Below are 13,441 nucleotides of genomic sequence, written 5' to 3'. Positions count from 1 at the left end.
AAATTAACTAGGAATATATACGAAATTATAAAATAAAAAGAAAATACTCATTTTCTTTCATTATTGTAGCAGAAAATCGTGGTCGGATATAGGTACCGTCAAAGACCGGTCTCCACCAGTCCCACTTTTAAACGGTAGCATTTCAAATAGTCATGTTTATTATGTTATATTTTTTATATTCTTGTACTGTTCTTCCGTTCTGTTTTGTTGTACCGCTGTTTCTCTACTCCGCGTCTTTTTCACCTTCTTCCGTCGTAAACTGGGTCTTACCCGTTCGTGTGGAAATAAATAAATAAATAAATAAATGTCATAGATATATCCCTGTATTAGGTGGCGTCCGGGGTTAAGGGAACTCTCCTATGCCCCGTCCCGATTTGTGTCAGGAATGCGGAGGATTAAGGAAGCTTGTGCTACTTGTTTTGCAGGTGGGTCCGGCAGGGGGGAGGGTGAGGCAGGCTCGAACGAGGTCCCAAGCGGGAGGAGGGGAGGCGGTGGCGGCGTGGGTAGCGGCCTCGGCAGCGGAGGGGGTGGAAGCGTGTTGGGCGTCGGGGGCGGAAGCGGAAACGGCAGGAGCGGCTCCGGGGGTGGCGGCAGGTCGAGGGACGAGCCGAGGAGGCACACCCTCGGTGGCGATCATCAGCCATCCCTTCATCATCAGCAGTTCAACGCTGCTCAACAGTTGCACCCCCTTCATCCCCATCATCTGCCGCCACCGCACGGCCAGTACGGCACGCAGCCCGCGCGGCACACCACCATGGACCTCGAGGTGAATCTTTGCTACCGCATCAACGTAAATGCACACGTTCGCTCTTATTGTTCACCGCCTCATTACGATCTCTTTTAATCCCCCTGTACGAGCGCGCCCGACCTGCTCCCGGACCAACGTGCCGGGAGTGGTCTGCGCTCGATGCACGATCCCCCGATTCTTCGTCCCCCTTTTCTCTACGTTTCTCTTCCTATTCGTCTGCAACGCGGGGGCAGGCACTCTGCCAGTACTGGGGCCACTGTACACCGGCGAATATATTCAACTGGATGGGGGAATTGACGGGGGAGGATGGAGAAGGGCCCGGGGTCTCCCAGGATACTGGAAAAGTAGCGGTGAATCTTGTTACTTTCTTCCCGCGATGGCAATACAGATTAGCGGATCGCGTGCGGCGATTAAGCAAGGGGGTCGATCTCGGCCCGAAGCATCCGACGACGGAACGCGAGTGGCTTTAACGGATATTCCCGAGGTCAAGAACCGGGCGTAACGAAGGGAAGAGGTTAATTAAGCGGCATCCACCTACGCCGTCCTCCTTTCCCGTCTGCTGTCGTCGCTCGCGCGTCCAAGTGTCCCGGAGGTGGGTCCGATCGAAGGAAAAAGGGAAGCCACTGGCCTGTTAGCCCCCGCGCGTGCAATTTTTCACTCTCTGCCCAGCATTATCGTGAGCCAATCCGTTTCACGTTAGGGACCGTCCTTAAATCACGTAAGGGTAATTTTAGTGATTTCGTACACCCTCTCCCACTCACGGTATAAGAATTTGTAAAATTTTATATTCCACCCCCTTCCTTGTGTAATATTTTTTACCTTTCATTTTTTTCAGTTATTAAAAATCTTTTAAAGGTCTATATAATAGTTTCTGAAAATTAGGTTAAAAAAGAATATTACAGAAGACACTACCAGTCTCCCTCCCCCTTGTGAGAAAACGTAAGAAATTCGCGATGCCCCACAGAAGGAAAATTTTGCGATTTTATGGCCAAGAGTACAGAAATGATATTTTTGAATTTGACGAATTTAATACAAATGTCAATTGAAGAACTATATCCATTTTCGTGGTCAAAACCTGAAAACATTTTTAATATATAAAATTCGGCACTTTTACGTTCTAATATATGGGAAACTAAATTATTCGAAAAACAGCAGTTACAAAAATTACGAACGATAAAGATTTTTTATTATCTACATTTATACACTTTTTTCTTTGTTAGAGCATGCCTCTGCTACAGTGCAGCAGGGCATAACAGAAGGGTTATCGCTTCTGACGACAAACAAACATACATAATACAAACAGTCAAATATATTTGAATTTTTTTAACATGTACTGCGTAACCATTTGATAATACTTGTAAAATAATCAAAGCTGAATTAAATCGTTTAAAAGAGAATAAAAAGGTTTGTAGCGTATAACATGTGAACCAGTCTCGGTCACAGTTATGTCGTATGTTATACAAGTCACACTGGATCGTGTTTAAAAAAAATGCATGTAATTACAAGATTAGCAACTATTAGCAATTAATAATTGCATTTATAGAATGAAAATAGTCCAGCGTAAAATAGGAATGAAAATCATTGTAGGATATTATGGGATTGGTAACTATTTTATGTATTGAAAATTGATTCTTATATGAAACGGTTATTTCTAAAACGCTACTTTAAAAATTGTATAAATTACGTATTAAAAACCGAAACATAATTATTTTGAGGACAAAAAGATATCTTACGCACCACCAGGAATTGAATCCATGCCTTGAAATTATTTTCAGATCTTTGGATAACACAATATAAGTGTTTGAAGCAACTTGAAAATCTGAATTAATTTTTTGCGTTCGGTCTAACCTCACTTGAACATTAAAAATTTGCGAATCTACATGAGCTTTGCATTAAAACATTTAACAGTAAAATTGGTGGCATTTGATACTGATATTAGTTCTTCAATTGACATTTGCATTTATTTTGTCGAATTGAAAAATTTACATTTGTGATTTTGGCCACAAAATCGCGAAATTTCCCCACTGTGCGCCCTCCCCACGCCAAAAAGCCTTACGTAATTTAAGTACGACCCCTTGTATCGCGCACCGACGCAAACATCCCCGCTCGTTTCATTTCCTCCACGATTTTTTGCTGTACTCGTTTGTTCCCCCTCCACCTTCCTCGGGGCCTCCCAAGGGGCGGGGCATCACCAGGATCGTTTTAGGCGCCGCCAACCGCGCTTAGTCTTGGCGAGAGAATCTCGCGATCGGCGACTTCTCCGGTTGGGTGGAGGCGCGAAGTTGGCGATCGCGGGAGATTTTTACAGGACTCGGCCCGACGCTACTGCCGGGAGTAGATTTTCCAGCAAGCAACCCCCCTTTTTCTCAGCTCCATGCATATACACGTCTAACTGGTTTACTTCTGTGTGTGTGTTTCCGTGTACCCGACGCCGCTAACAGATGGGGACCAAGTCTCGCCAGAGAAAGGTAATTCTTCCATGTGTTCTTCTCCACCCCCGCACGATGGCATGCCTGTTCCGGATAGCCGTGCTTGCGTGGATTAAATCGCGCGCGGAGGATTGGTCAGAGGGAAGCTGACCGGCGGACTGTTCTGTTGTTTTTTCCAGTCGCCACTACCGCGCGGGTACCCGCCACCCTCCTCGACGATGTTGTTCGATGACGACCCGGGCATCATGTCCGAGGTGGAGACATCGAGCACCGGATTCCGGCGGGGTGGCAAACAGAGAAGCAGCCTCCCCGTTGTACGGACCCCCAGTAAAACGTTGGAGAGACCACTAGGTAACTCACGACCCGCGGTAGAATTAGGAGCGTCTTGTTGCTGCCTCGCTGCTCCGTGCCCTTGTCGGACATTCCTGACGAAACGATGCGTTTCTGTGGACGATTCCATAGGTCTAGTGTTCCTGCAGTATAGGAACGAGACGAAGCGGGCACTCCTGCCCAACGAAATCACGAGCATAGACACCGTCAAGGCTCTCTTTGTGAGAAGCTTCCCGAAACAGCTCACCATGGAGTACCTAGACAGCCCGCACGTCAAGGTTTACATACACGACAGCAACAAGGACATGTTCTACGAGCTGGAGGACCTCAGGTACGGCAGACTCCGGCTCCCCGGGCACGTTAAGGTGAAGTTAAGCCGCGCGCCGTCTAACTTCACCTTTGCGGTTCCCGAATACAGTTAGACCCCGATATCCGGGGCCCGAAGGGTCCGCCGTTGCTCTTCGCTCGTGGGTCCGTGGTGTTTGTACTGAAGGAGGCTGGCCGCGTCTGGTTCCAGGTCACATCTCAGAGACATTCGGGACCGCAGCGTCCTGAGACTGTTCGAGAGCAGCGACGGCGTGACGGGGATGCCCGGTCCCCTCGGGATCCCCGGAGGGGGCTCGGGCCTGCCCCCGCACTGGGAGGACCAGAGCTACTTCAGCGAGCCGGAGTTCGACAGCGAGTACCAGCACCAGCATATCCACAAGAGCAAAGTGAGTCTTTCGATGTTCGCAATGTAAATTTATTCACAGACCTCGGGATGATACAATAATACTGTTGCGAGTGGGAGAATCAGCCGAATGTGCCGTGGGCCCACATCGCCGCCGGGCTACTCTAAATAAATACGATTCGATTGCGCGGCGACGGGGGTGCGGGGGGATCGTGAGCTTAGGAATTCACACCCGCGACTGTTTCAGGGGATCAATGGCAGGTGAATGAAAGTAGAGGCGCTTTAACGCGTACGACCCTCAGCGCGGCTGTGCATTTTCCCACGTTCTTTTTCAACGTCCTTAGAAAACGCGTTTACTTTGTCCGGCGATCTGACCCACTGCCCTGTTTCTCCGCCACTCGAAAATATGCAATGTCGGGGCCAGTCGGACGTAAACGTGGACAGGTTTCGAGCAAGCGGGAAAACGTGGGAATATGAGGGCGCTACGTGGGGTGGTAAGGTGCACACTGACAAGGGATGATCCCGAACCCGAAAATTCAGAAAATTCTGAAACTTTGTGAATATGTAGGGGATTTCCTCCTGATTACAACGCCATCTTTGTTTGCTGCCCAAATTCACTCGAAGCGGGTGAAATTAACCCCTGAATATTTGGCTATTTTCCGATTTTTTGCTGTAACTCGCGAAATGTAAGAGATAGAAGAAAAGCTTCAAGGCTAAAGTTACTTCTTTTAATCAGATCTATCATTTGGTAAACAAATTGTTTTACAATTCTTGAGTTATAACAGAAAATCGAAGAATAACTGGATTTTCAGGGGTCAATTACACCCCCTTAGAGTGAATTTGGGCAGCAAATAAAAATTGCGTTGTAATCGGGGGGAAATTCCCTACGTATTCACGAAGTTTCAGAATTTTTTGAATTTCCGGGTTCGAGATGTTCCCTTGTGAGTGTCGCTAAAGTAGTGGTGTGTGCAACGTTTCTCGATTGGGGACTTGGGTCCCAGGAAAAATTGCTGGGAATATTTCTTGACCGTGAAGTGCTTCTGACAAGGGGCACTATTTTATTCTGCTTCAGATATTAAGCGCAGAAATCTAAAAGACACGTGTTTTTATATTTTCGAGCTATCTCAATTTTGAGGGGTGAATCGCCCTCAAAGTTCGAAGAAATTGATAATTTCATTCACAAATGCAAAGCTTTGCGCTTTCAGTTTTTCTGTAGTCAATTTCGCAATTGTTAACACATAAATCACTTTATAATATATATTTCAGATCGCTTCATTTTTGGAAACCGATTGTAGAACTTCGAGGCACCCTTAAAAATTCGGATTCGGCAAAAATAAAGAAATACGTGTCTCTTAGATTTCTGTGCTTAACAACATATTCTGAGGAGACACCGATCAGCGTCGGACACTTTGATAGTGCCCCAGTGCAACTGTGGATAAAATGGATCATTGTAGAAAAATAACTCTTGAATTTTGTAGAATAGTTACTTTACAATTTCGCCTTATTTTTGCACAAAGATTCATGTTACCTTTTTCACTGTTGCAGTCTGCCAATTTTATACTTACATTCCGATTTTGACAAGTTTTACGTAGATTATAGTTCCCGCAAAAATATTTTATATGAATTTTTTTATCGGCAAACGTCCACATCTAGGGGATGAAATCAACCCACAATCCAGCCCCAATATCCCTAAAACTATGCATTGTGGAGAAAAATCTTCTAAACAAAAATATATTTTTTTATAACAAATTCTTTCATATAATCAGATTCTGTGAAAAATTACTACCTTTTAGTATATTGTTTAAACAAATTATCGTATTACAAATCTGATTACGTGGCTGAATTTCTCATTAAAAATACACCACTTCTCTCTATTATGCACAGTTTCCGAGATATTGGGGCAAACGTATTTCTCGACCCCATCTTTGAGGTCTGATTTCATCCCCTAGATATGGACGTTTGCCGATAAAAAAAAATACGTGTCAAATATTTTTGGGAGAACTATAATCTGCGCAAAGCTCAACCAAAATCGGCGTGCAACGATTGTGTCAAGTCCCTTGTTACTTAGATACACAGGTACGGCATATTATTCCCCATTTTCAACTTATTTTTGCGCAAAGGAATCACCTTTCGTCCTACACCACCGTTTCGGCGACACTTTGCTGGCAACCCCCTCCCAATCACCCAATCCGAATGGACTCCATAGGCGCAGCCTTGCCAAATTCACTCTCCTCAACAGCCAAATGTTTTTACGATCACGCCGCACCTCCACCGCCCAGGTGCGCGTTCCTAAACGCGCTCGGGAGCTCCCCCGTGTAATCGATCTCGCCCGTGCGCGCGTGCAATCGGCTTAATCGAGCCAGCGCCTCGGAGGCTGGCTTCGCAGCACGTAGCAGGGATCCTGTGTCAGCGATAGCGAGTCTTTCGATGACGACGCCTCCCTAGAACGCCTTGCACGCCGGCGTGGCTGGCACGTGTAGCGCGCCAGAGTACAGCTTCTTGGGCACCGACCTCCACGCCATGATCAGAGCCTTCCTGAACGGCTCTTCTTCGCAGCCGTCGCAGATGTCCATGATCATCCGGACCTCCGCCTCGGCGGGCTCCCTCTCGTCGTCCTTGTTCTCGTACTTGGGCAGCTGGAGGCCAAAATTCGTCAGACCGGAGAAGTACTCGTTGTCCAATCCCTGGGAGATGTACCCATCGTCCACTATCAGCCCGTCGCCCAGCTGTACCAAGCCCCTCTTCTTCTTCTTCTCGGAATCTCGCTTCTCCAGCTTCTTATCTTCGCTGTCCTCCGACTGTCCCACGAACGTCACCTGCGAGTTCACGCGCGTGCTCAGGAGCTGCTAGGGTACTGTTCTCAGGCGGAGCTTAAATGTGTACGCACCTTTTCCACCGGCTGCTCGTCTTTGGTAGCCTCGTCAGCCGTCCTCTTCCTGATCGACTTCTCGGTCACCTCGAGGCCCGAGTCGTCCAGCTCCTCGCTGGAACTTTCGCTTGTGGGCGAGTCCTTCTCCCTCTTGAAGAGGTTGCGGTAGGGACCGTCCGCGAAGCTCACTCCGGTGCCGGATATCCCGTTGCTCAGGGGCAGGTTTATCGTAGGCTGCGGGTTGCCGAAGAACTGCGAGGATTGCAAAGGGAAGGCGGTGGGGATGGAGTCTTGGTTCGTTGGAGGGAGAGGTTGAGGTGGAGGGTTCCTGGGGATCAGCGAGGGGTGCCTCAAGGTGACTCCACCTTGGACGATTTGCAGCGGTGATCCGGGATTGATCTTCACCTGGAAGTCCCACTGTCAGAATCTGTCTTCGATGACCTTTATCTCGGAATGAATGACACGTTACCTGCGTGTTAATTTGCCCCCCAGTGAGGAATGGGTTCTGAGGCAGCGGGCGCCCGGTGATTGGTGGCCGAATGGTGGGTCTGGGGGTGTTGTTGTTGGTGTTGTGCTCGTAGTGGTGGGCGTGGTGGTGCTTGTGGTCCTTGTGCGCCTTCCCCGCAGTCAGGGCGACTCCGTACAGCTGCACCATCGTCACTTCGCCTAGGTAACCGCCAGATCCTGGAAACCCACCGTTAGGGTGAGACAGAGGATCACAGCGGACAAGAAAGTTACCATCTTTCGATCTGCTATATAGTTTTGCCGTTTTTTAGCATCCGCTTGGAGCTGTGGTATGCGTTTAAGCGGTCATTCCACTGCGAAGACGTGAAAAATTGTCATTCTTTAGGAATTATTTTCTAGTGAACGGAATGTTCAACGTAAATAATATTTTGTCTACTTATTAATACACTTATTGGCAGTAAAAAAAAATCTGTTTGAAATTTTTAACAGTTTTTTTTAAAATGTATGTTGCAAATCTATATTTGCAATCACCTGCACCGGTTGGAAAAATGTCGTTTTGAGATAATCACGTTTATAGTTTTGAAACAAATTAAAAAAATTCTTTAAATTGTTTTTGGATAATATAAGAGTAGCTTAATGAATACCAAAAAGATTTATTGCAGTATATGTTGTATCTACGCAGGAAAATTTTTTTAAAAATAGCTGAATTTTTCGGCCGATCAAAGTGGAATGACCCCTTAATATAAATATACATTACGATGGAGAATTTGAAGCTGTACAAAGCTCGGTTAAAATTGAATTTATTTCAATAAGAAACAAAACGAGACAACACATTTTTGGGGCCGAAAGGAGGTGTCCCCACAAAATATTAGATTTTTTATTACCTTTGAAAATTTAATTTTGTGTTTCTGGTTAGTTAAATAAATTTAAATTCAACTGGATTTTATACAGCTTTTAATTCTCTGTCAGAATACGTATACTGGGCACATGCTGCGGTTTTGAGTGGATGTTAAAAATTAAGGGAAGTAGAGCGTATCGAAAAAATGGTAACATTTTTCTCCGCTGCGTGTCGACTTCGCGCGGTGTCGAACGTCTTACCTGCAGGCGCACCTTCGCCCTCCAAGAAACCACCGCCCAGTTGATGCTGCTCCTGCCCCGTGATCGCTACTCCACCCCCTTTGATCACGTGGCCCACCAACTGCGCGTAGCAAGCGAACTTTAGCGAATTACGTTTGACTGGCGCGGGGATTTGAATAGGTTTGATTTCCTGTTTTCAAATTATACATTCGGGGAATCCAGGAGAGATCGGCGCGGAAACAGGCGTGTAAAGTGTGGCAATAATTAATACCAGGAGAATTATGTTTCTTCGTGCCACCTTTGCCTCTCTATCGAGCAGAAAGATTCGATTCCTTTCCTCGCAAGATTCCTTTCACCGTACGTACCGCCCTCCCTGCCCCGCTGATTCACGCTCATCCGTTCATCGATAACGTTTCCCGATTAATGGCTTTACCGAGGCGGAACACGTTCTTCTGGTCTTACCGGAACTTCGTGCGAACGGATAGCGTAGTCGTTTATTTAATATGACTTAATAACAGCGCGAGATAGAAGAGAACTTTAAACATTTATTTATTTATACTGGAAAATCCTTTGGTAAATAGAGAATAGAGAAAACCAGTAGAGGATTAATGCATATAAGCAGAAATGCCAGAATGAACAAATAAAGGGAAAAAGAATAGTCCCTAGATAGAAAATAACCAAAAAGATATAAGAATTCTTCAGTTTTCGATGCTCTCTCACACTACCGAAAGAGAAATACATGTGGGATCTTGAATCACCATAAAAGGGAATTCGGAACAAGAGACTGAAGGATCGGTTTTGGCGGAACTGGTTAGGCGACTGCCTAGTATGCCGAGGATCCAAAGATCGCGGGTTCGAATCCCGTCTCCCCAAGGTTATTTTTTCATGGCTCCAAACAACTCGTAGGAATGAAAAAAACAATGGTTATATTAAGAAAACAAAACAACACGATTTTCCACAACTCCAAAAAAAAAAGAAAAACTCCTCCTCTTTGCACGCCTCAAAAAATGCTGTAAGCCACACGAGGTGTTGTGTATTCATGAAAATCGGGATTTCCGAGTTGGCAGCGTTTTCTCGGCCAGATGAAAATTCCTCGCGCGAATCCGCATCGCAGAGATCGAGCGGAGGGGGGGGGGCGGTTACGTGAGCGGGTTGCACGAGCGGTGTGCAAGAGAAATGTATGTGTGTGGATTCGAAGCTGGACAACGCTTCCGAAGATCGCTTTCTACTCGGCCGCCCGCGTCACGCCGTGCACCGTCCGACTTTCGAGAGCGCCGCGCACCTTCGCAAAACGATAAACGCGACCGCGAGCGTTGGCATTGCCCGCGTGTTCCGAGTTCCCCGATCAGAAGAGAATCGGTGAAGCGGGTTGGCGAGAGTGCGCGCAGCCCCGTCGAGGCCAGCGCGTAGAATCCAGAGCGCGTGCAGGCGAAAAAAAAAGTGCAATCTTCGTGCCTTTCGCGTCGCCGCGACGGGCATATATCCCGCGAACGCCTCGTGACGCGCCGCTTTCATGGTCACCGAGCTTCACCGATCCATTCGAATCATGCACGCCGCTATCCCCCCCACCGATCGTGTTTGGAGCACGCTGCCCGGTGCATTCCGGTTTCCAAGAGGAGCAACTGGCATTAGAGGCTAAAGGAGTCGCTTACCCTGTTGTTGAACCCGCGACCCACGCGCTCGTCGTTGACCCAGATCTGCCATTCCCCGGTGCGGCCGTTCCAGCTTTGGCAGGAGTGGTACCACTTGTTCAGGCGGAGCGGGTAATTCAATCTGTACAGGTTGTGCCCGTCGATGTTCATCATGTAGTAGGAGCTCCTGGCGGTGTTAGCCACCCAGGACAGTATACCCCGCGGCTGGTCGCCGACTTTGAATGAGAATCGCAGGGAAGTCAGTTGGGGGGCAGCCAATGCGGAACGGAATCCGTCCGTTTCGAAAATTCCGGGCTCACCCGAGGCTCGACGGTTGCGCGATCGTTGGAGGGTTAGGAGACTTAAAATTTGTTGGCGAGGAATCGAAATGCAGAAGCATTTGCGCGCGTCTGTTGATGGCTTACATAACACTTTCCCGGAGCGTGTTATCGAGTAATTAGAACGAGCATCGGTTCGATTTATTTACCGCTGAATAATTTAGAGGTTCTCAAGATCGATGCCAACTTCTGAGGTCTCCGAAGCTCACGCGCGGATTTTTGAGAGAGGCGTCCAGCCCTGCCGGACTTTCGCTTTCTCCTCCCGTTCGCGCGTGTGCAGGGTGAAAAAAAGGGAAGAGGTGAAAGGAAAGGAAGCTGGACCTCTTACCTGCGTACGAAAACAGAGGATGGTCGTTGGTGTGGTTGTGGAATTTCGTCCACATGCACAGGGTGAACTCCTTCATGTCCGCCAGGTCCGTTTTGTACTGGATGTACTGCGATAAAGAAGCATCCGGCATCACTTCACGAGGAACACTGTATTTCTCAAATTCCCAGCTTAGCAATTAGTCGTCGCGTTAACCCGACCACAGACTTTGCTGTTTTATTCCTGCCCAATCGCCATTTAAGGGTGCGAAAGCTAACTTCAAAGCCAACTAGGCACCCCCACTTTTTCGCGTATAACTTCCAAAGTACCAGGCACAGAAAAAAACGTTTCAAACAAAAGTTGAGTGGCGCACTAAGCGCTGCAGACTCACGTAAACAAAATTTTGAAAAGCGATTAAAAAAAAAATAGCTACCCCAAAAAAACTTTTTTTCAAAATTTTGTTAACGCAAGTTTGCAGCGCTTAGTGCGCCATTAAACTTTCGCTTGAAACATTTTTCTCTGTCTCTTGTAGTTCAGGAGTTATACGCTAAGAAGTGGAAGTGCCTTTTTGACTTTGAGGTTAGTTTTCACAACCATAACCACAAAGTTGCGTTCGAATCAGCGAGCGCGGGTTCGCGGTGTTCCCTTGTTTCTGATACAAGTGAAGTTCGTTGCAATTGTTGCCGATAAGATTTGCCGGTCGACAGTGAATCGGGAGTAAATTCTGAAAGCGCCTTTAGGCGTCGCGTAATGAAAGCGTTAATCACCAGCGCGCTAGACGTAGTCTACAGGGATTACGCGATTGGGACTCGTTTGCAGCGTAATCCGATAGAAAACCATTCCGAAGCAGTTGACTTCCTTTTACAATCTCCATTTTCCCGCTTTCCTCGCGCTCGATTTTGAGGCCCCAGCTGGGACTACTTAGCTCCAAGGCGTACCTAGGACCGTTCCCGCGCAAAAAGCCAGACGGCGTGATCGCTTCGCGTTTCAGAAGAGCGACTTCCGTCTTCGGCCGTGGTTACGCAATGCTGGAGTTTCGCGCACGATCGATCTTGCGAGATTTAGCCACTTCACTGGAACAAGGTCTTTGCCATGATTTCCTAGTTACGAAACCACCCCGCGCGCACATCCGCATTGTTTCCTAGGAAATCCTCGCGGGAGGATCGAGCGGGAAGATCGTTGTCGCGGCTAAACGTTTGGGGAACGGTTTCCACTCGCGGCTATCCCAGCGGCCAGGTCCCCTGAAAGAGAGTGACGTCCCCCAAATGGAAAGTGATCCCCGCCCGGCGATTTCGCGATATCTCGATCCACTCGGGGTTGCATACCGCGCGGTTCCTCGAGCGTTGCGCCTCGTTGGAAACGTCCAGCGTCCACGCTCGGGTGCCCGCCTCGAGGGACATCTTTTTCGTGTTCATTAACCTTGATGGAGCGAAGTCGGCCGGCGCGATAGCAGGCGATGGCCGGTCGAGGAGGAGACTCGCGTTTTCTCCTACTTTCGTTGCCGCGATTCGTGTCATTTTGTTCGCGCCGTGCTCCCTGGAGCGTGCAGCCTCGCGCCGAGCATAGCACGCCCGAGGAAAGAAACACGCTCAGCTATCGCAACCCCTCTTGGCCACTCTGTGCTACTCCGCGGACTTTCGAGCGCTCGCGTAGATCGTACCTCGAAGTACAGCTGCTGGTTCATGGAGACCTTGTAAAGAGCGCATCTGTCCTGGTCCTGCTGGCCCAGGATGGACTGACCCTCGATGTCGAACAGGGACTGGGACGGTCCGCTTCCGAACGTCGGCGGGTCCTGCTGCAGAATACTGGACGCAGGGAACGACGGTCTCCACGCGGTGATGGCCTGCACCCTGGTCCAGGCGAGCAGGGTGCACAGTAGCGGCAGCACCGGGGCCATTGTTCAGTGGGAGCGACCTGGAAGGAACTGGCGAGCCAACCACCACGCGGCTAGTGTAACAATTAAAAGATAACCGTCGACGAGCGCGAGGTAGGAAGTCGGCTGGCTCGATCGCGTTCCGCTAAACGTTCGCACTGTTACGCGCCGCGGGACCACCATTGCGAAACCTTAATCCACGGTACCGGAACGGTATCGCCTGCGGGCTGATAAAAATCCGCCTTTTTTTTTATCGATCGTCAGCTAGAAAACCGCGAGCTCTTTCAGTTTTCTCGGGTGTGGAAATCGTAGGACAGAGACTGGGGGAGCGCCAGAAAAATGGCCACCGCGTCTCGAGTTTCCCTCAAGGAACAAAGTAAGTGGCATTGGTGTGCGAGCTTACCGCGACCCAGGAAAATTCTTCCCCAGGTGACTCTCTTGGCTCCCCTTCGAAACTCTGGTCGAAATCCTCCACCCACTCAGTAGCGCGTGCCTGGTTGGGTCTGATGCCTGACGGTTGCTGTGGTGGAGCCTAGCGAATTTCCGCAGGGGGTCAGTGTTGGGCCTAGGGGGAATGGACACTGAGAGGCTGTCAGCGTTGAACTCCGCGCGGTGTAGGTAGGTAGATCCTCGCGGTCTCGGAACAGAAAGGTAACTGTTCGCTCGTTCCGCTCGGCGTAGGCCTCGTAAGCTCGTAAGAGGTGTGC

General features: G+C 48.6%; 2 protein-coding genes across 5 annotated transcripts in view; one reads left to right on the top strand and one right to left on the bottom strand.

The window, feature by feature from the left end:
• Window positions 1-13,441, top strand: part of LOC143376878 (uncharacterized) — a 92,242-nt gene that overhangs the window by 43,027 nt on the left and 35,774 nt on the right. For all 4 annotated transcript variants that reach the window (XM_076827636.1, XM_076827638.1, XM_076827637.1 and 1 more), the window contains exons 4-8: window positions 426-766; window positions 3,190-3,216; window positions 3,357-3,528; window positions 3,640-3,838; window positions 4,025-4,220. In XM_076827636.1, coding sequence (XP_076683751.1) covers window positions 426-766; window positions 3,190-3,216; window positions 3,357-3,528; window positions 3,640-3,838; window positions 4,025-4,220 — 935 coding nt within the window. The remainder of the gene's footprint in view (window positions 1-425; window positions 767-3,189; window positions 3,217-3,356; window positions 3,529-3,639; window positions 3,839-4,024; window positions 4,221-13,441) is intronic.
• Window positions 4,235-12,758, bottom strand: B6 (pentraxin-related protein b6). Its single transcript, XM_076827979.1, has 7 exons — window positions 12,522-12,758; window positions 10,886-10,991; window positions 10,241-10,455; window positions 8,610-8,709; window positions 7,516-7,730; window positions 7,065-7,451; window positions 4,235-6,993 (listed from the first exon to the last, which is right to left on the bottom strand). The coding sequence occupies exons 1-7, from the start codon at window positions 12,756-12,758 to the stop codon at window positions 6,619-6,621; spliced, it is 1,635 nt and encodes a 544-aa protein (XP_076684094.1). The 3' UTR covers window positions 4,235-6,618.

This window comes from Andrena cerasifolii, chromosome 15 (genome assembly GCF_050908995.1).
Source record: "Andrena cerasifolii isolate SP2316 chromosome 15, iyAndCera1_principal, whole genome shotgun sequence".
Taxonomy (NCBI): domain Eukaryota; kingdom Metazoa; phylum Arthropoda; class Insecta; order Hymenoptera; family Andrenidae; genus Andrena; species Andrena cerasifolii.
Note: the sequence above shows the minus strand (reverse complement) of the source record. Positions and strands in the feature narration are given on the sequence as shown.